This window comes from Protopterus annectens, chromosome 14.part0 (genome assembly GCF_019279795.1).
Source record: "Protopterus annectens isolate FY-2018-M chromosome 14.part0, PAN1.0, whole genome shotgun sequence".
NCBI lineage: Eukaryota > Metazoa > Chordata > Ceratodontiformes > Protopteridae > Protopterus > Protopterus annectens.
Window position 1 is genome coordinate 534042903 of NC_056748.1, and position 26341 is coordinate 534069243.

The 26341-nt window shown below is 43.8% G+C and overlaps 1 protein-coding gene across 1 annotated transcript in view; it reads right to left on the reverse strand.

Annotated features, from left to right (window-relative positions):
• BMS1 (BMS1 ribosome biogenesis factor) overlaps positions 1 to 26341 on the reverse strand; it is a gene marked incomplete in the record, with an annotated part of 1196647 nt that overhangs the window by 457230 nt on the left and 713076 nt on the right. The window contains 1 exon segment of the mRNA XM_044056283.1: positions 9889 to 9965. Within this exon segment, the coding sequence (XP_043912218.1) occupies positions 9889 to 9965 (77 nt within the window).

A 26341-nucleotide genomic window follows, 5' to 3' on the forward strand; every position in this document is an offset into this window, starting at 1 on the left:
GGCATGCCTCATGAAGAACAGAACTAGTGGCAGCCACCCTCGAGGAGGCCTGCACAGCATCAAAACCACATTGCAAAGAATGCTTGCCCACTTGTTCAGACACATAAACTAAATCCAGCAAGTCTTTACAATCAATACCTTCCGCCAAAGCATCCACCTTAGATTTCAATTGTGAAAGGAGATAATTTTGATATTTCAGCATGTGAAACTGACAATTCAACGCTCTCATGGCTAGAGTGGAAGAAGTATACAATTTCTTACCCCACCTATCTAACGCCCTTGCCTCTTTGTCAGTGGGAACAGGATTTTTAACCACAGAGGCCTTAACACCTTTAGGCCCCTGAGAAACAGTTTCTGGGTCCGCCCTAGGACTCTTAAACAAATACTTATGAGCTTGGGCACCCTATAGTACCTATCAGGTTTAACAGGAGCAGGAGGCAAAGAATCAGGGTTCAGGGAAGCCTCTGCAAAACATCTTCCACCCCGTTCAACACAGGAGGTATAGCTAAGGGCCTATGCTGGGGTAAAACAAGAATTCCCTAAGTCTCTTCCTGGAATCAGAGTAATCCTGGCCTTCCCATTTAAAGTGCTCCCTCATGGAATGCAGAGTCTCTGAAAATGAAAAATCCTCAGGAGGAGAAGCCAAGGAGTGGCATCATCCACATCAGAATCAGAATAATGAGGATACTCCTGCAAATCTTCACTTGAAGACTCAGAAGCCCCTGAACCCTGTTCAAAACTGTCAAACTCTGGTTCCACTCTAGGCCTCTTATCAGGAGGGCCCATAGAACCTCTAATCATAGTAATCAAATCTTCTGCCATTTTAAGCATATGTTTCTTAGGTACAGAACCCGAAGGCTAGGAGAAGCCCCTACTGAAGCTGAAGTTGGCCTACCTCTAAAAGAAGTTTTGGCAACAGAAGGAGAGGCTCTAACTACTTTGGGAAGAGAGGGAAGAATAGTTACCTGAGAAGCCCCTCAGCCTGGCCTGCCTCCTGAGAGGGTACATCCTGTAAAAGTAAAGTTTCTGCCTGAGACTCCATAGAAAGTCCTGGCAAAACCTCTGGCTCCACTGAGCCATCTAAAGAACCGACGTCCGGGACTGCCGGTTCATCAACCCTAGGCTTCGCTGTTTTGTCCTTGCGCTTCTTGGACGAAGCGGGCGCCGGAGCATCCCGCGGCATTTTATAATTGCAACGCTTCCCAAACACTAATCTGGCACAGTCTAACCTCCTCTTAATAGTGCGTTTGTTAAACCTAGCACAAGAGCGGCAACCAACAACGTCGTGCTCAGGCCCTAAACAAGGTATACACAATGTATGGTAATCCCTATGAGGTATTTGTTTCCCACAAGAAATACAGTTATTCACTTTTTCTGACATCCGGTTAAATACTGAGGCAAGAAAACCAAAATGTTCTAACGGGTACTTAGCCAACTCTGATTCGGTCTGAAACTCCGGTTTCGGAAATATTTCAGAACGCCAACCTGCACTCGCAAAACTGCTTCTGCATCGGACCACGCGGCAAAAAAGACTGGGGATATGACGCCGGTCATGCGCATTAGTACCCTGACGTACTGACGTCAGTCTAATGCGCCCTGACCGACGTCAGCCTTATACTCTGGTATTCGGGCCGACTGGATGCAGACTATACCCTATAGTAAGGACTGCAGCAATGGAAAACGAAGAACATCGTAGTTTTTTACTTGTGCTGATCAGGGAAGCCTTTCCCTTGTGGGATTTGGCTTTGTCCTGCAGTAGCTTCCTTCTTTTGTTGTACAGTTTGTTTATAGCCGGGGTCCACCAAACCGGGCGCTTTCCCTTGGTGGAGAGGGTCTTGGTTTTAGTTGGGATTGCTTGATCCATGCATTCTTGGAGATGTCCGTAGAAGGCTTTTGTGAAGGATTCAGCATTTTGGGATGTGGTTTCCATTAACCCAGTAGGCTTAAAGGATATCATTTCTGACTTGAGGAGCGCAAAGTCAGCTTTTGAAAAGTTTTTCACTGTAGTCTTTTGTTCTGGGGGTGGGGGTGGGATATGTACATCCAACGTGATCAGTTTATGATCAGATCTTACTAGTGAGGGTTTATATCCGGCGGAGCATTTGGACCCCATGTTTGTGATAATCAGGTCAAGTATATTATCTCTCCTCGTAGGAGAAGTGACCAGTTGCTCCATAGCATTTGAGTTTATGAATTCCAGGAATCTTTGGGCTAGGGTGTTAGGGCTAGAATAGTGGGCCCAGTCTATGTTGGGGTAGTTGAAGTCACCCAATATGATGGTGTTTGGTGTGACATTCATATCCTCCAGTGTTTTCAGGAATGCTTGATGGGATTCCTGGGATTGGGAGGGAGTTCTATAACATGCGACCAGTTGTATGACAGTTTTGCCTATGGTGAGTAAAACTTGTATGGTTTCTGATGCTTCATGGGTAGCCACCAATCGAGAGGTGTAGGTGTCCTTTATGAAAATGGACACTCCTCCCTTTGTGGTTCGGCCTGGAACTTGAGGTCAAACGCATGATATGAGGTATAGCCTGGTAGCTGGAGTGCTCTCAGGAGCCTTGAACCAGGTTTCGGTTACTGCACAGACATCGATGTTCTCCATACTGAGAAGTGCTTCGAAAGTGCCTGCATCTTGAGATTTAGACTTCTGGCGTTGAGCAGAATTACCCTTAATTTTTTCCATTTTTGTTTTTATGGAGGTTGATTTGTCCTTTGAGCATTGCCTAAAAAGGCACTATGGGGTGGCAAGAGCCTTGGCCAGTATCCGAAGCCCAGTGGTGACAGGTGCAAGCCATCCTTATGGCAACGTGGCTTGTCCAGCATGTCATCCCAGGCTGACAGACATTGGATCCCCCTAGAATGACACCAGTGATTAAGCCAATTGTTAAAACTGATCATTTTGTCTTTGTACTGAGGCATCATTCTTGGTGAAGGCAGGATGCTGCTCAGGGTCAGGGTCATACCAGTCTGGGCTACATAATCGGAGAGCTCCTCAATGTCTCTTTTCATGTAGTCCAGGGAGGTACGTCTCAGGTCATTCACACCGCATGGACAATGACTGAATCATACTTGTACTTGCTTTGGACTGACCTGAGTGCGTGTGTAATGTGGCGGATCCTAGCCCCCGATAGGCAGCTCACCGCTACCCTCTCCTTATTCAGCCTGGTAAGTGGAACATCGGTGTGTCTGACTATAGAGTCACCTATTACTAATGTCTCTGGCATAGTGTTTTGCCTTAGGGGCTGTGATTGTGTGACACACCTGTTGCTTGAGGTATGTGTTGTAGGTGTTACGCTTTGTGGGGGTGTATTTCTGGGTGTCTGCTTTGGAGGCCTCTGTTGTTTTGGTAAGTTTTTATAAGAGCCTCGAGTATGTCTTTGTGTTCTTATGTGTTTGGTTTGTAGTAGTGGTGGTTTTATGTGTGACTGGTTTTGCTTTGGGTGTGGGTACCATCTCCTCCTGTCTGGTCTTGCCAGTCCTGAGTTGAGAGAGTTCAGCCTCCAGTCTGGCTATATAGTTGCATCTCTCACAAGTATATGTGTTAGTAGGAAGGAGAAGAGGGTTGTCTGTGTACATGAGACAATTGTAACATTGTCTTAAGATTCCCAGATTAACCAGCTGAACAAGAGAGGATGCTAGTGGTCTACCACTCGACATACTAGAATATTATAAGGAGTGTTGTGCCTTTAAGGGAAGTGGGTATTCACAGGGGGTAGTGGATGCCTGTAGTGCTTACTTTAGGGTAAGAGTGCTTGTTTTATTATGAGTGCTTGCTAAGGATAGAAGTTCCGAAAACAAGTGCTAATATATACAGCTAAATAGACTGAGTAGAGCTTCTAAGGGAAAAATTGAAGAGCAGACTTGGCGGAGCCAGAAATAGTTTAAACCTGTATAACCTGGCGCCCAACCGCGCAAAAACCCCCTGAGGCGGATTTTTATACAGGGAACTTGGAAAGAGCTAGAAATGGTCCAAGGCAACCAATGATTTACAGCTCAAGTGCTGAGGTCACTTCCCCCAGGGACAGATAGGCTGCTCAAGGCTCCCAACTCCCACTGGTGAGCTCAGAAACTTCCTTCTGTCCAAGTAAGGCAATGGCCAACACAGGAACTACACACAGCCCAGAATACAGCAAAGCCTGTATACTGGTCTTAACTAGTCGAGCAAAGGCGGGAAAACAAGGAGTATATATTTTTTTGTTTTTTGTTTTTTTTAGGAAAGCACACAGAAATGCAGTTAGGCAAACAGTAAAATCGATTTACACAGGCTAGCACACTTTAGTGAGCAGCCTCAGCAATTAAATTAGCAAAAAAACAGTATTATTCGACCAGAGTCGACCAAAATGCTACTTTTAAGTGCAGATACTTTAGAATTCAGCAGATAGACACAAAAACAGTTATATCTAATTAAATGAAAGCCAGAGAGGACAAATGCAGATAAAAAAAGCCAAAAAATACTTAAATCAGGAAATCTGAAGTAGGATGTTCATTTGTCAGCAACCTGTGGGACAGAGTCCCCAGCTACCTGCACCTTGGGTGGCCATCATGGAAGGATATTACGAAGCACCGCAGAGCCAAAGGATGCTCTCCCTCTAGAAAGCACGTCTAGTTTGTAGTGGTTAATAAAGGTATGAGATGAAGCCCAAGTGGCTGCAGAACAAATATCATCCAATGGAACTCTAGACTTGAAGGCCACAGAGGTAGAAATGGAGCGGGTGGAATGAGCACGAACTCCTTCTGGTGCGGGTCTACCTGAGGCTTGATACGCCAGTAGGATACATTGGGAAATCCAGCGAGATAAAGATACTTTAGAGATAGCTTTCCCCAAGTTAAATTTGGCAAAGGAAACGAACAGCTGGTCGGATTGTCTATGGCCAGCTGTCCTATGAGTATAAAAGCGAAGCTGCCTATGAACATCTAATGAGTGCAGCTTGTACTCTCCCTTATTCTGATATTTAGGGAAGAAAACCGGTAAATTTATGGATTGATTTATGTTGGTTTCTGATGCTATCTTGGGAAGAAAGGAGGGATTGATCCTGAGGTACACTCTATCTGGGTGAAAGATCAGGTAAGGAGGCTTCACAGAGAGAGCCTGAAGTTCCGACACTCTTTTTGCTGAAGTGATGGCTACAAGGAATGCTGTTTTCCATGACAAGAATTTGAGATCTACTGAAGCAGCGGGTTCAAAGGGTGGAGCAGTCAAGGCTTGAAGAACTAATGTAAGATCCCAGGGGGGCACGGCTTCCTTTACAGGGGGTCTAAGTAAAAAGGTGCCCTTGAGAAAGGTTTTACACAACTTGGCCGACATCAAGGGCCCTGTATCATGTCCCACATGGTAATGTGATATGGCTGCCAATTGCACTTTGACAGTTGAACAACTAGCGCCTTCCTGAAAGAGTTCAGTTAGGAAGTCTAATATGGATGGAAGAGGAGCCGTAACGGGATCTAGATCGTGATGCTCCGCCCAGATGGAAAAACGTTTCCATTTACTGTGGTACACTTTCCTGGTGGAGGGCTTATGCGCTGCCACGAGGATGGCTTTGACTGGTGAAGAGATACCGGGAGTCCTAACTAGGAGTGGAACTGGAGCAACCAAGCTGTCAGTTTCAGATTGTCCAGGTTTGGAGTTGGTAAGTTCGACGGATGGGAGATGAGATCCGGAATGGGATCTAGAATCCAAAGGTGATTCACAAGGTGAGACCACAGGTAAGGGAACCAAATTTGCCGAGGCCAGAATGGGGCAATGAGAATCATCTTGCTCCCCAACCGTGAGGCTTTCTGTAAGAGTTGTATCATTAGTGGTAGAGGAGGATAGGCATAGAGTAGACCGGGTGGCCAAGCATGCACCAGAGCGTCTCTTGGAGTTTCCCCTGGAGGGGATTAGAGCCAAGAAATTGTCGATTTGGTGTTTGATGGAGATGCAAAAGATCGCAGCAGGATTGCCCCAATGTTGCGAATATCTGCTTCGCTACTAGAGGATTGAGAGACCACTCGTACGGGGTAAGAAGGGTGCAGCTGAGCTTGTCCGCTAGGATGTTGGTCCTCCCCGGAATGTGCGTTGCAATCAGAAAGCGGTTGGTGGAGATCGCCCATTCCCACACTCTCATGGCTTCGCGGCATAGAGGGTAAGATCTGGTTCCCCCCTGTTTGTTGATATACCAGACCACCGACATGTTGCCCGACTGAATTGCAATCGTTCCTGTGGGGAGGAAGCCCTGAAGTGCTTGCAACGCCAACAGCACCGCTCTCATCTCCAGAACGTTGATATGCAGGGAGGTCTCTGTATCGTACCACGTGCCTTGGACTGTCCTGCCTGAATAATGCCCCCCCCCACCCGAGGCGGGAAGCGTCCGTGGTCACAGTGGCGAGAGGGGGAGAGGTGCAGAAGGGACGGCCCGTATGGAAGTTCGAGGCTTGGAGCCACCATAGTAGCGCCCTCCTGCAAGCCTTGCTAATAGCAATGGGATGGTGGAGAGGAAGGGATAGAAAGGACCATTGCACTAGCAGAGTCCATTGCAGTACCCGCATGTTCAAACGGGTGCATGGAAGGAGCGTAATCGCTGCCGCCATGGAGCCTAGTGCCCTCAGGACCAATTCCGCTGGTGAAGCCTCTGAATGGAGGATAGCCCGCACATGAAGTTGTAAGTTCCGGATTCTCTCGGAAGTTAGGAAGGCTCGCAAATCTCTGGTGTCTATTCTGGCACCTATGAATTCTATGACCTGCGTTGGAGCCAGTAGAGATTTGCCGACGTTGATAGTAATGCCTAACTGTGGGGCTAGATGGAGAAAGAAGTCTCTGGCTGAGCAAAGTAGATGCCTTGTTGGTGCGGTCAGGAGCCAGTTGTCCAGGTATGGAAAGACCTGTATTCCCTGGAGTCTCAGGTGGGCCGCAATCACTGCTAATACCTTGGTGAACACCCTGGGGGCTGTGGTGAGGCCAAAGGGAAGGACCCTGAACTGGTAGTGACTGGCCCCCAGCCGGAAGCGAAGAAACCTCCTGGATCATTTGTCCATTAAAATGTGGTAGTACGCATCCTTGAGGTCTATAGAGCACATCCAATCGTTCTCCCTCAAAAGGGGGAGAATAGATTGAAGAGTGACCATCCGGAATTATTCCTTGGTTACTGACAGGTTCAAGCGGGAAAGGTCTAGGATCGGTCTCAAGTCCCCAGTCTTTTTTGGCACCAAAAAGAACCTGGAGTAGAACCCTAATCCGAGCTGGTCTTGGGGGACGGGCTGGATGGCTCTTTTTCTTAGCAGCTGCTGAATTTCTGCAGCTGCGGCCTCCCTCTGATCGGGTAGTACATCGGGGAGGTTCTTGGATTTGGGGACATGGAATATTGGTATTTTGTACCCTCTGGATATAATGCGAAGCACCCAGTGGTCTGTTGTGATGGACTCCCATGCCGCTAGGTGTTTCGAGAAGCGCCCCCCGGCTGCCTCCAGAGTGGAGCAGCCGGGCAACCCCTCAGGGCTGCTGCGCGGGCCGCTCAGAGAAAGGTTCTCTGGACCCAAAGTTTCTCGGAGCCCCTCTGCCCCTGGGGCGGTGTCCTCCCTGTCCACCTCTGCCACGGTAGGACTGGTTGTTCGGAGCTGGTTGGGAATGTTGTGATTTTCGGAACCACAGCTTCTTCTGACCCTTTTGGTTCCTCGAAAAGGACCGCTGGGGAGCAGAGAAGCGGACTCCGACGGCAGACAACGTCTTCCCGTCCTTCTCGCTCTGGACAAGTGTCTCGTGAACTGTTTTGCCAAATAGGGCAGAACCATCGAAAGGGGCGTTCGCGAAGGACGCTTTAAAGGGCTCCGCAAAATCGCAATGACGGAGCCAGGCCTGACGTCTCATGACTAGGCCTGCTCCTCTAGCCCTTGAGGCTCCCTCTGTGGCGTGGGACAATAGCCGCATAGAGGTGTTTGAAATCAATCTCAGAGTGGCCATTCGGGTGGAGTACAATTGTTTGTCATCCTCCGACATGGACTCAGGAGGGGATGCAGCGTATTCTTTGATAAGATCCCGCTGCATCCTGATGACATGTGCCATATAGTTCAGAGACCTTACAGAGAAGGTCGCTGAAATAGAGACTCGCTTCCCTAAGCGGTCCATAAAACGGGACTCTGCTCGGTGGATGGACTGAGGGGCTCTCCTGAGCCAATTCCCTCTTTGTGGCTGCCGCCATCAACATGGCATCTACGGGGGGCCCCTTACTCCAATGTGATCGTTCTGAGGGGGGGCTAAGAATCCTATCCGGGCGTTTCGGTATTGGCTCCACGGTGTCCGGATCCTTCCACGCCCTGGTGGTAATGAGGTCCACCAGGGGGTCGGCCGGATGAGACACCCAAGAGGTAGACGGGCCTGCCTCGAATGCCTCCAGAAACACGGACTCGTCAGAGGAAGACTTAGGGGCAGACCACCCACCTCTGATTCTCAGCATCTCCATGATGTCTCCAAAGGAGGCATCCTCAGGGGGCGATCTTGGGGAGCCTTCCCCTTCCTCCAAGTCCGTGTCCTCGGTTAAGGACTCAGGGGAGTCCACGTGCCTCCTTTTGCACTTATGCTTACGGGGAGCTTCCTCGGGGGGACTGTCCGAGGAGGCCTCGCCAGCAACATCCACACACACAGGCTCCAAAAGAAACGCAACACACACTCACACACTAACGACCAGCGAAGGGAGGGGTAACTAATTAAAGAACAAATAATAAGGAGCCTAACACTTACACACTTTGACTTGATTAATTTTAACTAAAAAAGAAAATAATTCTGACAGGAAAGTACAGATACAAGTAGTAAAATTTTTACTTAGCTGACGTGCTCAAAAGGATCCAGCCATCCACAAGCGCGGCAAACTAGATCTGGGGTCATGGAGGGTTAGCAGGGGATTATGGGTGAAGGGAGGAGCTAGGAGCTCGGATCCATTAGCTTGAAACAAGTTGCCGGATCCGATATCGGATCCGTAACCCACAGGTTGCTGACAAATTAACATCCTACTTCAGATCTAATACTTCACATGTTTAAGCCATGTTTTCCACATTTTCAGCAATACTTTTTTTTTCTCTAACCCAGGACTACTTGATTTCTGTCATTCTTAACTCCTTGAAAATATCCAAACAAAGTAACCAATCACATGCTCATCTCTGAAAGGGTTAATGTCCTGATGTTCTGCTCCTCAACCTGTGGTATTTAAGATGCCATATTTAATCACTCCTTGTGTGGCTATTTCAACCAAGGAGTGATGCCTTCTTTAAAAACAGCTAAAATAATACCTACATCAGCCAACTGTCACTTTTGTGAGCCAATCAAGCAGACAAACACCATTATAAACCCCTCTTCTTTCTCATCTGATGCAGACTTCACCAACCGAGGTGAGGAAGATGGACTCGCAGCAAACACAACATTGTAAACAGCGTACACAGCCACAACTGTATCTGGTTTCTGGTCCTTTCTAATATGAGACTACAGCACAAGTGCTTGTGGAAAAAAAAGGTAAACACAGCATCCCCAAAACACTGCAACGTATGAGCCAGTGTTCATCACGGCTCCACCTACCAGCTGTAAAGTCACAATTTTGGAGCATTACTACTTTCACTCATGCATTTAAGGTCGGGGGAGTCGCACTTCCTCAGATATTCACCCTTTAGTTTTAGTGCGATTTCAATCCTCCTGTTCATGTTGAAAGGTAACCAGTGCATCAGGACTGTATCAGCCTATGTAACATGTTAACATAGCAAGCTAGAGTGCCCCAGATGAGAACAGCACAGCATCATCTCACATTATGGCTTTACCTAAACCATGAATTGGGATCTGTTAACTCCATTTGCTGTGCTAACCCTCCAACAGCAAGTACTACTCTGTTTGGCTCTTTCCAGTTAACTACACCTTATGGAATACTGTACCTCGTCAATTTGCATCGCAACTTTTCCTTTGTGAACAATGTTCTTCTCCAGGTCTTCAAAGTCACCATAAATCTCCTCTGCAGGGGGAAAGATGAAGAAAGAAATGAGACATAAAAGGGGCAGGTTAGTAATTGATGCAGCCATAAGAAAAAAAGAAGTTATGTACTTACCATAACATTCCATCTGTGTTGTCCATTTTCATTCTTTCTGACCTATAGGTCTTGATTCCGACCTTAAGAACCAGCTCGGCTGCATTTTCTTCACTTTGGATCCCAATCTTGACCGTCTTCCCATAATGCACCACTCTGTCCCTATCCCCTCAGATCGAGTTTGTCGTCTACTGCCTATTGAATTTAGGCAAAAAAATGGGACAGATAAAGAAAATATAAAGGCTCAAACCTGGAATATGAAGACTGTATTATCCTCTAAACATCCTTCTAATAATAACTAGGCTGGAGGATGGTTGGGAAGAAAGGTGAGGAAGAATGAAACTGGACAACACAGATGAAACATTATAAGTACATAACTTCTTGACCTGATGTCGTCCTTTTCATTCTTCCTCACCTGTGGGTCAGAATCCCCACAACCGTAACTCTTGGGAGGCCCTCAAATAAGGATATGCGGGAGCAATGTCAGATCAAAGAAAGCTCTAATTTTAGAGACAATGTCCAAATATTAATGTGTTACACTGGAGTACTTGACCCAGTGACTGTAAGATAAACATGAACAGAAGCTTAGGCAGAATGTTAGATATGATAACCCTACATCTGTCTGAGCTGCTGTAGGATGACAAGGGAATTACAAGCCATTTTGAAAAATTTCAGCAAAAACACTTAGTTCGGTAATCTCTTGGTCAGTGTAACCTACAGGGATTCTTAACCCAAGCAGTTAGGTTAGTTCGGTAATCTCTTGGTCAGTGTAACCTACAGGGATTCTTAACCCAAGCAGTTAGGAGGAAGGGTAAATAAGTAGCTTGTCAGTCATTCTACACTTTTGGTCACATGCAATAGTACGAATGATTAATATTTGACTACGTGGTCAATTAGGTAGGGATAGGTGCAGAAAAATACCCTCTTTTTAAGAGAAATAATGCAAGGATGGTTGGCAAATAATGTCTAAACGTCTGGAACTAATCTGCCAAAGGCATTTGCTACCAAGAGGAATATTTTACAGGAAGAGATTTTGTATCCTAAGTGCTAGTTACTGAATGATAACCGTAAGCTCCTGAATTACTGCATTTAATAAGGAGGAGAGGAGGACAGTTGTCTGATAAGGTGTCCTCCGTCTATGTAGCCATCAAATACATTTATCATTGTATATGATCACATTGTCTTTCCAGTAATATGTGAGCTAATATGTGAGCTACCTTGATCACCCAACATTAAAACCTTTGAAGGCTGAGGTAAATGTAAAAGAGGTGATCTGAAAGGAAGGTGCTTCTCTCTCAATGGGAAAAGTAGAATAGTCCAGAACATCTCTATTCTCTTGTTTTATTGTGCATTTTCGCTGCGCATGGAATACATGCATCAAAGCTTGTGCAGGAGAGGCAGGAGGGGATTGACGTATACGGCATCCTAAAATAAGAATACTTAGAATAGGATTTACAATAACTGGACTGAACTGAGGACTCCATCCTTACTGGAAAATAATCTTGAAATTCACATGGAAGGAAACTTGACTCCCAACATACTGAGAGTTGGAGTCAGGGCTATATCTTAGTATGCTGATCACTGAAAGACTTTCTATTAACTCTGAGTCTGTAAAACCATTCTTTCTAGCCACATAAAGATAGAGTCAAAGGAGAAAAACAAGGACGCCTGAGGAATACACAAAATGCTGCAGTGTGGAGCAAGAACATCGGAGAACAGATAAGTCAGAGGCAATTGGATAAAGGGGCACTCCTCCCTCCCTAACAATAACTGAACTTGGTAGTATTCAAAAAGGACAACCAAGACAATCAGTGAAGAGAGATCATCTAGAATTCTTCTGAAGAGGTATGTCAAAAGGTGCATTGGATAATTAATGAATTTCCACCAAGAAAGGGTAAGGAAACATCTTGGGGTTGTTTAAAATCACACAACCGCTTGCACTTACCTCTCCTAATGACAATACCTGGACTAGCTGTTTCTGAACAGTTCTGAGATTCTTCCTAGACAGAAATTTGGAAAGTATGGGGATTCTACCTTAAGACTTAATATGGCCCAGTGAAGTGTACGGGTAGTATACAACTTCAATATGGGAGTATCCAAGGTAAGCTCTCACAAACGTGTGAGGAAGGGTAAGGGGAATGATGATCATATTGTATACAGTGACAAAGTTATCTAACTGGACAGTCACAGTTTAAAGGGAAACAAAGGAGGAGACGCTATCAAAGGAAAAAAATTCTGGAGAATCCTTCTTTCCTCTGTGAGAATCCCATTGGAGGAGTAGGAATGCACTCATACTCATATTTCTCAGAGGGGGGAAAAAAGAACCTTGGACAAATTTATTCTTAAGATAACGGCAACATGAAAGAGAAACAAACCCTGGCTAATGGAGGTAAGAGAGAGAGAGAGAGAGTGACCACTGGGGGCAAAAGGACAGGGCTCAAAACCGAACCCTGGCACTGGAGGAGATGGACTTCCTGGCAGAGGCCCCTGTGTGAATGGGATCATTTTAGAAATAGTGTGAACACACTGAATGCAAAGCTCCCATGTCTGAAGCCCACCCAAACTGATGGGGATGACCACAGCTCTCAGCTTGAAATCTGGAGAAAGCCCTAAACAACAGAGGGACAAAGGCCTAAAAATAGGGACTGAAATACTATTCTTATAAACCTAGAAAGTTGCCAGAACAGGTTTTGTATTGGCATGAATTTTCTAAGGTTCTGAATATATGGATGTGTCATTCCTGCCGGGTGAGACAGCAGGCCTAGAGTTGGATGCAGAATCCAAGGTTGGTGGATTAAGTGAAGAGGAACTGACTTCAATCCTCGAGGATCTGCCAGAAAACCAAAGATTTTATAAGGAACAGACCAGAAAGTGAAGCAAAAATCTGGGAAGTTGACAGAGAACTGCCACTCACAATAAGGTGCAAGTCTCCAATGTGACTCAGCACTCTGAGCCATAAGAAAGCCAGTCCCAGGGAGCAACCCTGCGGAGCCAAGGGGTGTGTGTGTGCGTCTGTCTGTGTGCATCTGTTGGGATCTGTATACAATCCCGAAACCATACATGCATGAGGGTAAACAGAAACTCATCCATGCATATCTCTCAACCTCTTACAGCATGTAATCTGGACAAGTTATAAATAATGAGGGACCAAAGCACAAAAATAGGGACACTTTAAATGTTATGGTTACAAACTTAGAAAGTTGACATACTAGCAAGTTGTACATTAGCATGAATTTATTGAAGGATACGAAGTCTGAAACTTGAATGTCTGTCATTATTTTGATTTCAATCCTCAATGATTTGCCAGAAAAACACATTTTTTTCCCTTCTAAAAAGGTCAAATCTGAACTGTGGCCCTATTGGAGGAAGAGGGATTCCACAGTCGAGGTTCCTGGGTGGGAGCAATGGATCCAGGAAGATCGACATTTGGGGTAAGATATAAGGGCAAAGCTGTATCCTGAGCCAGAAAAGAAAAAAAAAATAGCGCCTTAGACATCCACGGAGCCATAATAGGGCGAGATGAACAGGCCTTCGTATGCACGTTTACAACAAAAAAGAAGAAAGAAAAAACAAAGACAATGGAAAACATGTAAACTACAACTGAAGTGTGAAAAGTCAATGTCATGAACCCCTGCCTAAAGAGCTTAGAGGCACAGATCTTTCCACTGAGCCACCATGCCTATTGAAAGGAAAAGAAAATGGAAGGCAACAAACAGTGGCACTGTTGGGGATCTGAGAGATGCTTTGGATCTGAAGAACACTACACTGCTCAGCAGCTCCAAATCCGAAGTCATCGGATCTGAAAATTGTTCAACTCTGTCTGGTCAAAAAGCTATTAGTCGGATTCTAGGCTTAGGATCAGAGAAACTCTTGGCCTCAAAAGGAAGCTCCAGGCAATTGGATCCCAGGCTTTAGGCTCCGATGAGTATGGCAGATAATCTGGATAACTTCTCAAAGACCAAACCTGTCAGATCTGAATAGGAAATGGGATCTGGAGGAGGTCTTAGGAGTTCCGGATCCGAGAAATTGGATCAGAACTCTTCTTTAATAGTTTTTTTAAAGGGGTTGAGCCCGTAAAAGGGGACCACAGATAAGGACTGAAAGATTACATGTGAGCCAGTCAATCCTCATGACAGCCACACCAAGAAAGAACTGGCTTTGTATCAATGTGAAGCTCTGAAACCAAAGATCCAACAGCAGTTTTTTTTTATCTTCGTCTTTAAAGTATGTCCGACTAAGGGTGTAAGAAAAAGGACACCTCTTGTGCTAAAAATGGAGAGCAGGTGCCTAGACCAGAAAGATATCAGAGACAGGAAGAGAGCTCTCCATCCCTTGACAGAACCGAGCAGAAGAACCTCTTGTTGTGGGTCAGGAATGCCACCACTTTAGCCTGAAGCACACCAGTCTACTATAAAGAACCAACGCAATCAATCTTTGAGATAATGGATAGCAGTTTTCCAGACCAGGAAGAAACTGCAGACAAGCTTTAAATAATGCTCCTATAAACTTAAAAAAGTTGCTAGGATAAAAGGTCTTGTGTTACAATGCATTTTCTGAAGGATATGAAGTCTTATAATCACAAATTATATGAGGAACAGATCAAAATTATGTGGTAAAACTCTGGACATTCTGCGAAGATCTGGACAGTTGAAAGGTATGGTGGCAGTCAAACACTTTTACACCTGGGACAGAGCCAAGCAGAGGAAGCACTTGCTGTAGGGAAGCAATGCAAACATTGTCACTGTTGAAACACACCACTCTACCAAAAGACCCAAGAAATAAAAGTAATAAAGCCTTGGGACAAGGTAAAGCAAGCTCTCAGACCGGGAAGATGCTGAGACAGATGAATATCTCTATACATCTAGATAGAGCTGTTAACACTTTGAGAGAAGGAATCCTCAACCATAAAGCAAGCCCCAAGACTGTAGACTGCAGCAGGCGGGGATAGAAAACCAGCGAGAGAGGAAAAAGAGCTAAATAAAACCGCAGGCAGCTACCAAGGGAGAAAGAAACCAATAAGAAAAGATAGATTAAACAATTTTAGACAAATAAAGTTCTTCACAGCTCAAGATTTCAGAATCCTTCATCTTACCACCTCAGCTGCAAATGAGATCTGAGGAGATGGGGACAGTGTGATGCATTATGGGAAGGGGGAGGAGCTTCAGATTGGGATTCAATGTCTAGAAAATGCAGACGAACTGGATCTGAGGACCGGATCCGAGACCCATAGGGGAGGAAGAATGAAAAGGACTATATCAGATTTAAAGATACAATAAAATGTTTAAGTAGCAAAAGTAGGACAAAATAAAAGTCAGGCATACGTTTTCCACAAGAAAGATACACACACATTGTTCACAAATGTATTTTTTATATTTACTAACCTGGACTGTAACATGATCTTGAATAATCCTTTTTCAGACATGACTGGGCAGAAGGCAAATCATAAAAGCAAAATGTGATGCAAAAAATCATACAGACAGCATGAAAAACACCAAATATGCAACTGTAATATGACATTTACATATATGCATGTGAAAGAATCACCTTAAGGTGACAGGTAAACAAAAATTGAGAAAAATATACAAGAAACCATCATAAAATGAGCATATTTCTTGAGAAAAGATTAGGGTGAAGCATACACTTGACATACATTGTGATGTTCATAACTTCATCATAACACACTATGTCAAGCAAAGTTCCTCATTAGCACTCTCAGGAAAAAACTTGATGAGTGGATGGGAAATAGGAAATACACCCCGGGGATCACTTCTGTGGCTCTGCTCGACAGGGGCACAGGAATTTAACTTTCTTGGGTGGCGTAAGCCAGGGAACCTTGTTGGCTAGGCTTATTTAGGCCCTTGGGCAGACAGCCTAGTACCTACCTATGAACCCTGTGATGTTCATTTCTCAGTTATTTGTAAATGGACATGCCTGCTGGTGTTACCTCACTTAAACACACACTACACTCTGTGTTTAAATGCTGCCTGCATCCTTGTCCAGAGTTCAACCTGTGAAGGCAGCTTCAAAGTAATGCAGCTCCAGTGCTGTGGCACGCTTAATGAGAAACCACAATCAGAATGCCAAAATGTAATCTTGTTGTTAAATGGCATACATTCACAACAGCATGGTTAAGCAGCTAAAATGTGTAAAAATATGTTTCAATTGTGAAGCTAACACAACTGCTGCTTTTCTTTCATGATTAAATGTGTTTCTAACAATTTTCATCTGCATTACTGAAAAAGCCCTCAGTGGTGATCGGACAGCAGCACTGAGGCAATTCAGTCCTTTTAGACCCAGTTCAAATGGCATCAACTTCTTAAGCTGGAGCAGACAATAACAGACTGCCTTCATAATGCCCTTTTTGGAACTCTAACTCCTACCCCTAACTTGGAATCTGCCCTTCCAAACTGCACTGGTTTCTTACATTAAAAGCTTTATCTGCTAAGTATTCCAATATTCTACACCACCACTGTTCTCACTGCTTAATGCCATTTCTATACTGATATTCTCTCTCCTTACAGCTACTGCTCTCTCCTGCAACTCCATTCAATGACCAGAAATATAATTATGACCCCTTCAATGTGTAACTAGGAGTATTCTAATTCCAAACATTAAGTGTACATTTAAACTTGTTCTGATGTGCATAAGCTGCACTGTTATCAACGTACATTCAGCTCCTGTTAGAAGTACAAGTGCTAGTTACCTTACATACAGCATAGTGCCTGATTCTCGCCTTTGGGAGGCTTGGCTAGGCTTAAAAAGGAAATTCTAGTCACTGAGGGTTTTTTTTCCTCCATCAAGATGTGGCTAAAGTAGCAGTTTACCCCCCTGAGAACTATGGTCTTCTGTAATCTTGTGAATGAATGCCCACCAATTTGTAACAACTTTACAATGATGTGGTCACAGTTTAGCAGCAAACTAAAACACCAAATTCAGTGGGCAAGGACGTGCAAATGGTATGCATCTGCCACTTTCCCCTCGCAATGTTCACAGACTTATGAGATATTATCTAGACACAAATAAGGATTTAAAGACATCAGAATAGCGTTTGTAGCATCTGTTGATAACAAAAAAAAACCACTGACTGTTAACATTACTAAATGGAAATCACATTGTCTTTATTTTTGCCACAGACTGCATGAACTATAAATGCAGGAAAAGAATCGCATCACACTCTACTATGGCAAAGGCTACCACCACTGCTTTCTAAACTGGGTGAGTAAGTGCAGCAAACTGGAAGTAGTTGCCTGTGACTCCATAGTCAGACACACTGGCGCCACACCAGGAACAAACAAGGAGAGTCTGGTCCTGCCAGCCTATCGGGCGCCCGGGCCAACACACACGCTGGTCACTCCACGGCCCACGCAAAAGTACAACACAAATAAGATCATGTCATCGTCTGGATGAAGCGACCGAGGGCTCGCAGACTCCCTGAACTACATGAAAAGAGAGATGAGGAGTCTTATGTAGTAGCAGTAGCCCAGACCCTGACCCTGACCCTTGATGATCCTTGATTCAGATCATGAGACAATGCCACAATATAGAACAAACAAAATAATCAGCTTTAACAATTGGCTGTCTGGTGTCATTCAAAGGGGGTCCAGTCTGTGTCTGCCTGGGATGACATGCTGACAAGGCACACTGCTTCCTGGGGGGCTCACACCTGTCCTTGGCCCTGAGGATATTGACCCCCATAGTGCCTTGCCTTTCCCATAGTGCCTTTTTAGACAAGGCTCAAATTCTAAACCTACCCTACCACCCTAGAAAAAATGGAAGAAATGCAGGGTAATGCTGCTCAAAATGCAAGAAGTCTAAATCAAAATGCCAGTATGGAGAAGGCCCTTCTCAGCTGGAACTGAAAAACGAGTTCTGTGCTCCTGAGAAAACCCGTTCAAGGTAGGTTGAGCACCCCGGCACTGGTTGTTACCCCATGCCCGGCCCCAAAACCCCCCCCCAACCCACCCACCAAGGGGGTGTGTCATATACCATAAAGGATACCAGGTAAGCTTTGGGTGCATAGCAGTGCAAAGCTTAAAGGGCAATCCTGCCATACAAAACCATAGGCAAACTGGCTCACAAATTGTAGCATCCACCCCCCACCCCTCTCAAGCTCAGGAACCCACACAGCCTTCCTGATGCACACATGGAGCTAAATGCATTCCAAACATTATCAATATAGACTGGGAACATTACCCAAACCCAACTAGACTGGGAACATTTCTTGGACCCTTTAATTCCTAACTTTCTAGCCCAACGGTAATTGGAATGGAACAGCCAGAAAATACTAGCCACTGTTCAAGCAGAAAAGAAAATAGAAGAGATCTAATTATCACAAACATGGGACACAAATGCACATAACGATATATCTCAAGAAGTATATCATAAACCAACTCAATCTGAATCCCAATCACATTCCGCCCCACCCCAAACAAAAAGACCACAAACAAGAACTTCTAAAAGACACCTTACACTTCACAAAAAGGTATCCTTCAAGGCCCCTGAGCGGTGGCCAAACCAAAACCCTCTATGGAAGCCCTAAAAATGCCTGCTGAACAGCTCCAGGACTGCACTGGGACCTCATCCCCACAAAAGGCATGGATTCTGCAATCAAGACTAAAACCAAGACTCTTTGAGACCCCCAAGAAAGCTTCCCAACCATTAGTCAAGAGTTTACCACAAATTCAGAGTAATATTACATGAAAAAAAAAAAGTAAACTTTAATCAAATTAAAATGTCAAAAAAGGAAGCACTTAAAAAAACGCAATTGCTTTCAAAATCAGAAGGCCATTCATTGGAGCAACAATCATAGGCCCAAAGATGCAGTTATGCTCAAGAGACCTTCCAAAAACATTCAGATATGCTCCCAAAATTACACACAAAATAAAACTTGATTGGTTCCATGCAAACTGTATACCTCCACAGAAAATCAAAACCTCAACTTCATCCCTCTTCAACAGAGAGATAACTATCTCCCTCGAGTGCTAGCTCCCCAGATACCTCAAAGCTGCTGGGTGAGCTACAACTGAGACACTAAAAATGCATGTGTCAAACACAAGCTAAATGTGCAAGCTGCTGTGGCACAAGGACTAAATCCAAAATCAAAATTATGAGGAATTACATGCCACAGCCTTACCTCATGAAACATGCCCACACACATGCACAAAGCCCAAGGAGTGGCTAACTGGCTCGTGCCTCCACTCCCTAGTAAAGACACGGACCCTGCAACAGAGTCTAGTAACAAGTCTAAGCAAGAAGTCTATGGAGCAAAGCTAAACCAAGATCATAAAGACCAGTTTAAACCCACAAGGGCCATTCATGCCTTTTGAACTTGGCTTCTTCAATTGCAGAGGGCAGATCATGCCTTTGAGCTAATTCCATCTACTCTGATAAGGAAGGCCTTGGCATATAAGCAAAAGCACTCTTCAATGCCGACCCACAATACCCAACTTATGTAAAAACCTTATCCACTCAGCACCAGCTTACCAAAAAACAAACCCATGTACACCCGTAGTTACTGAAACTGGTAAGGACGAGCCACCACAGGGTACCCAGTGTTTACAGTTGCTCTGAGTAGGTCTGACCTGGGCGGGTCAAATAGGTCCTGTGAAGCCTTGGTCAGGGTTGTTACTTCTCACTCTGACAGGCTACGTGCCAAGGACTTTGTGCGACAAAGTGACTGAGTGACGCGAAAGTCATCACCACATGCTGCTCACGGAAGTGCACAGACACGGAAAGACGGAAACCACGAAGGACAGATAGATGAGATGAAAGACGAACCTGAAGTTGAAGTTAAACGCCAAAAATGTATACCCTAAGGAAAAAGCAAAATAGAAACCACTAACCAAAATATCAGCAATCAGGGACCCAGGGAAGAGGAGTGGCAACCCCTGGGGACCCAGGTTGACAGTGGCCTTTCTTTTGACTTTACGTTTACGTACTGGGTTAAAAAGACCATGACAGTGCACCCCCACATCTAGGTTCACATACCACACTGTGGTCTTAGTGAGATGTGCACATCTTCTACCTTTGGAATGATCAGACCAATGCAATTCACTAATGTATCCAAATGAGGTGCTGCATGCCCCGACATCTGCAAAAGTCAAATTCGTCATAATGAGGCTCCAAAGCCTGTCATAAAGTGCATTCACTGCCAGATTGAAGAAACTCCAGCTCCCAACCGTGCTGCTAGATTGAAGGAAGGCCTGGTGTACCAGAGGAGACCAACCATGTCAAATGGAGGAATCCACCTGTCCAATAAGATCAATGCTCATGCTCCAAAGCTCGACTTACCAAACCCTTACGGATATAAAAAGTTAGCACCAACCTGGAATTTATGGATAGGAGAAAAGCCCGGTCCATGTGAGGACCAAAATACTGGGAGGAAAAGGTTATGGCTCTGTGGAAGAAGTGGATGGGCTCTGTGGGTCAGAAGGAAAGCTCCTGTGTCGTCAATCTCTCGAGTCACTGCAAAAAAATGGCGGAACTTATATATGGCATACAATGGCACAACTGTTAAGAAATATTGCAAACAGGCACAAATAGTAGGGCTAGGCAGATAAATTAAGGGCTTTGTGGAACCATACCTTTTCACAGCGTAACAGATCTGACCCATTACAAAGGGTTAGAAAAGAATTTGCCTTAGCCATACTAAAAGCATATTGCCTTCCTCCTCTGCGGCTGTCATGCTATCTGTACCTGTGTAATCCTTTTCAGAGAAATGGCTCCAAGACTGAACCACACAAACGCAACACAGTTTTGTAGTTACCTTGCCTTAACGCACGTTATAGTGAGGCACTCCAGTATTGCACCATGTACAGCCCAAGACGAAAGAGGAAGAAGAACCAATCCTAGAAGGATTATGAAGAGAACTAAGAAAACTGAAGCCAATGAAAGAAGCAAGCTCAGATGAAGTCTCAAACAGGGAAGATCAAGACGTGCAGTGTGTTAGCAGAGAAATTACTAAAGGGTACTCACTGTCATGTTTAGAAAAAAGGTGTATTCCAAATTACTGAAGAGTAAGCATTCTAGTGCCAGTGAACAAGAACAAAATGGGACAACTGCAGACAGCACAGAGGTATTAAACTCCTGTCACAATGCATGCAAGTGCTGGAGATGGCAACTAATAAATGTGCAGACTAGTAAGATTTCAAGTGATCACTATGGGTTCAGATCAAGATGCAGTACAACTGGCCCATTGTCTGCAGTGAGACAAACAGACTGTGGACAAGTTGGGGAAGAAGTCTAACTGGGCATTTCTAGACTTAGACATATAACAAGGTCCCAAGAAAGCTGATTTGGCCCTTCCTGAGATGCTACAAAGCACTGGTAGCATTAGTGCAGGCTACATACAAGGGTTCAATGAACCAAGTATAACCAGAACTTAAACTCAGAGGGCTTCTCAGAAGGAGTGGGTGTGCATCAGAATTCAGCTCTGAGCCAACTCCTGCTCGCACTGCTGACAGACTTCATTACTAAACTGGTTTGAGGGGAAACATCAACAAAGTTACTACATGTAGACAATGTAGAATTACAAGTAGACGTGTTAAAGGAATTTCAGCAAATGAAAGAGGACTTGAATGCAAAACTCAAGGCATGTGGGATGAAACTGCACAGGCAAGACAGTGGTTATGGCAGCAAATGTAGGAAATAAGAAGCTGAAAATGTTGACAGACACAAACAGTGGAACCAGTTAACAACATCAAGTATTTGTGAAGTATGAGGAGAAGGGAAGTCTGAATGAGGAGGTCAAAGTTAGAACCAGAGGAACTGCAGCACAAAGAAAAATGTGAATCTGAACAGTAAGGTGGGCACAACATTGGTGATATCAGTAGTTCTGCATGGCAATGAAACCTGGGCAGTGACGCAAGAGAGTGTATGAAGAAGACTGAAACCAAAGAAATGATGTATCTGAATTAGGGATCAGGATGCACACTGTGGGACATATTTAGAAAGGAGGACATCAGAGCAAAAGCCAATGTAGCCCCAACTGCAGAGAAGAGATGGTTTGTTCACATCTGCAAGAAAACAGAAGATGAACTGGTAAACAAGATTTGGAAGAAATAGAAAGACGGTAAGAGGAGATGAGGATGTCCAACCAAGAGATGGATGGATTGTATGGGAGAAAACCTGCATCAGTCAGGCATATAACTATTCATTTTGAATACAGAGGTATTGTGACAGGTGACACGACACACACATCCTATGTAGAAATGGGAAAAAGAAGGTTGATAATTCTGATGATTTAAGGCTACACTACTTTAATTTCACATGTTCTTACTTGGGTTTAACTGTTTGCTACAGACTGCTAGATAGTGCTATTACTTTAATTTCAGCCAACTCATTTACAAGACACCTACAATCTAAACTCAAATCCACCCAAGAAAATTTCCCTTCCTAGAGAATGATCCTCATGCTGTCCTCATCAAAATGATTTACTAGTTTTAGTGAGCCTTCTCAATGCACAACATACTGGGACTGAAAGAAATGTCATATTACTTTAGGAATCTGCATCACATATGAGTCTTGCTAAGAAAACATGGACAGCAAGGTACCTTACTTCATACCCTTTAATATCACAAAATGATTCAGGCTCAGAACAGAATCAAAAAGCTGTGAATTCTGTCATGTCAAAAATCACTCTCCTTTTTCTGAGGTCATGAACCTTTTTAAAACTGTTGTTGTCTGAAGATAAGTAAATCAAATAACCACCAAGAGCAACTTCAATAATTAGCCGAGCTTTGCAAGCCACAAAATACGACTGACTGAGGTAAAGAAGACAGGGCCTGAAACTCCCAGAATATAACTTATTAAAAAGTCAGTGTCACCTCAATGATATATTTATTCTTTTATAAAAATGCTTCAAAGATGGTGCAACACACATATGTAGGAAACAAATGTGAGTCATTCCAGGAAAAAGTCACTGACATTTTTACTGAGGATTCTCAAACTTTACAGTATTTCTCACTACATCTGCTCTACATGAATGGGACTATGATTTGACCAGACAGACTAGAGCACTGGAGCACTGCAATTTCATCAGCTAAGCCCTCACAATGCATTATGGGCAATTAGTAGTTTTCCAGGAAAACAAGATCACAACAATATATCTGCCCCTATGAGGGCCATTCACTATTATAAAAATAAAATTAACAGTAATATATACAATGGATAAAAAAACTGTACACATCCCATTCCATGTTAAAAAAATGAGACCACAATAAATCATTTCAAAACTTTTCCCACCTTTAATGTGACCTATAACCTGTTGAAAAACAAACAAATCTGTTTGGGAAAAAATATAAAAAATAAAAAACGTATGATAAGCTGGTTGCGTATGTGTGCACACCTTTAAACTAATACTTTGCTGAAGCACCTTTTGATTTAATTACAGCATTCAGTCTTCTTGAGTAGGAGTCTATCAGCATGGCACATCTTGACTTGGCAATTTTTGCCTACTCTTCCATGCAAAAGCACTCCAAATCGGTCAGATTGCAAGGGCATCTCTTGTGCACAGCCCACTTCAGGTCACCCCACACATTTTCTATTGGATTTAGGTCTGGGGTCTGGCTGGGCCATTCCAAAACTTTAATTTTTTTCTGGTGAAGCCATTCTTTTGTAGATTTGGATGTATGCTTGGGGTCATTGTCGTGCTGAAAGGTGAAATTCCTCTTCAGCTTTCTAGCGGACGCCTGAAGGTTTTGGGCCAAAAGTGACTGGTATTTGAAACTGTTCATAATTCTCTCCACCTTGACTAAAGTTCCAGCTCCAGCTGAAGAAAAGCAACCCCAAAGCATGATACTGCGTCACCATGCTTCACTCTGGGGATGGTGTTCTTTTGGTGATGCGAAGTGCTGTTTTTGCACCAAATGTACCTTTTGGAATTGTGGCCAAAAAGTTCAACCTCGGTCACATCAGACCACAACACATTTTCCCACATACTTTTGGGAGACTTGATGTATTGTTTTGCAAATTTTAGCTGGGCCTGGATGTTTTTCTGTGTAAGAAAAGGCTTCCGTATTGTAGTCACATGTAGTACACAACCAGTACTTGCCAGAAATTCCTGCAGCTCCTTCAGTGTTGCTGTAGGTCTCTTGGCAGCCTCCCTGACCAGTTTTCATCTTATCTTTTCATTAGTTTTGGAGGGACGTCCAGTAGTTCTTTGCAACGTCACTGTTGTCCCATATTTTCTCCACTTTTTAATAACTGTCTGCACTGTGTTCCATGATATATCCAATGCTGTGGAAATTTTTTTTGTACCCTTCTCCTGACCAATACCTTTCAACAATCAGATCCCTTTGATGCTTTGTAAGCTCTCTGTGAACCATGGCTTTTGCTGTAGCAGGCAACTGAGTAAATATCAGAAAAATCCTACTAGGACAGCTGAACTTTATTTGGGGTTAATCAGAGTCTCTAATTGATGGCATGTGTGTATCCAAGAAGACTGAATGCTGTAATTAAATCAAAAAGTGCCTCAACAAAGTATTAGTTTAAGGGTGTGCACACTTATGCAACCAGTGTATTGTACATTTTTTATTTTTTATATTTTTCCCCTAACAGATTTGTATTTAAATTGAACTGTACAGGTTGTAGGTCACATTAAAGGTAGGAAAAGTTTTGAAATGATTTATTGTGATCTCATTTTTTTATATCACAAAAACCTGACATTTTAACAGGGGTGTGTATACTTTTTATATCCACTGTATAGTTATTGTGCTGCTGTAAGGCCTGGCTCGTGTAAAACTTAATGGCAAGAAAATAAATAATTCAGTTTCTGCTTACAGTGGTCCTTTAACAAGTCCATACAACTGTTTGATCCCAGATGTTGAGCAAGTAGATGAAATGTAATATCCCTCACAACCCTTGCTCTTTCCCCTTTATGGTTTCAAGCTACAAAAATATAATTAACTAGAGCCTTTTCCCCTGTGTTCTCATTCACTTGTACAATGTTAACTGGAAAAGTTACTTTCGCAGTCTTCTCTATACTGCTTTTTCTTTTTTCAGCCTACCTAGAGGCTAACTATGCTCTGATACTGAATACCCCTGTAAAAACAGTGAGCTCATCATATCGTCCCAAAGCAGAAAGAGCAGGCAACCCCTCTAACCAGTGAATTTGGACCTCAGAAGTAGATGAGAGTAGAAACCACCAAAGGCGAGTTTAACCAGAGATGTCAACAGAGCATACCGCTCAACTTTTAAGTCTACAGTTACTGAGGCAGCAAAAAAGTATTTAGTGAAAAGGTCCCAAATTAGTAGCACTTTTACAATGCTGGCAGCATTAACTTCCTACTTCTCAAAATAATTTCTAGTTTTAGAAGGGACTGACCAAAAGTTACTGTCATACCTCCAAAGTCTGGACAGCTAAGAGAGATATGCACCAGGGATCTGAAGAGGCCAAGCACCATACCAACAAGACAGTCTGTTCCAATATGTAGCTGTGTGATGGAAGCAGTCTTGGAACCTGTGACTCGCCCCAAAGGTGAATGTAGCAGCAATACTTTTCCTGTCATGTTCTACATCAAACTGCAACAAGGTTGATTCCTTGCTAGCTACGGGGAAAAGCTGCAACCTATTATAAGGACGAGGCAATTTACATAACAGAAATAAGTCAAAAGGGGATTGGAATTCGGCCTGGCTTATCCTTTATCTTGGGCCTTCAGTCTTAAGCACAGAATTGTAAGCGTGACCATTTTAATAACTTATGCAATGGTTACCCTCCCTCAATGCTACCAATCAGGTAGTAAGGCAGGTCTCAAACATCTTGTGCTCTCAGAGCAATAGGATTAAACTACGGACACCTGTGATGCTCCTTCAGGTTCTGCTCCAGCTCCAGGCAACCGACATGATGCTGTGGTTCCAGGATGGTAATCTGGCAACCGTACAGTCATTCAGATTTTTGTTTCTTTAGCCTCACACGGGGCAGCTGTCCTACAATTTGCATTAGAAGAGAGATTCAAACTCTATAACTAACCGAAAAAGAAATGAGGAGCGATGGGCTGGGCACACCCTCTTAGATACAAAGCACATCACACATTACCCCATGCAAAAGCAAAGAAAGCACATGCATTTTATGACCTTGTAAAAGGGTAATCAAAAGAAGAAATATCAACCATCACTCTCCCATCCCCAAATCAGGGTACCAAAAAATGCACCTGCACAGCTTGGAAGGAATTCAAGAATGTGAGAAGAACAGTCTGACCCTCCTTTCTCAAACAGAAATAGTGGACAACAAGAATCTTAAATATATCTAAAATACTCCTAAATTAAATTTACTATCTCCCCAAATGAACAATTACTGTGGAAGGAAA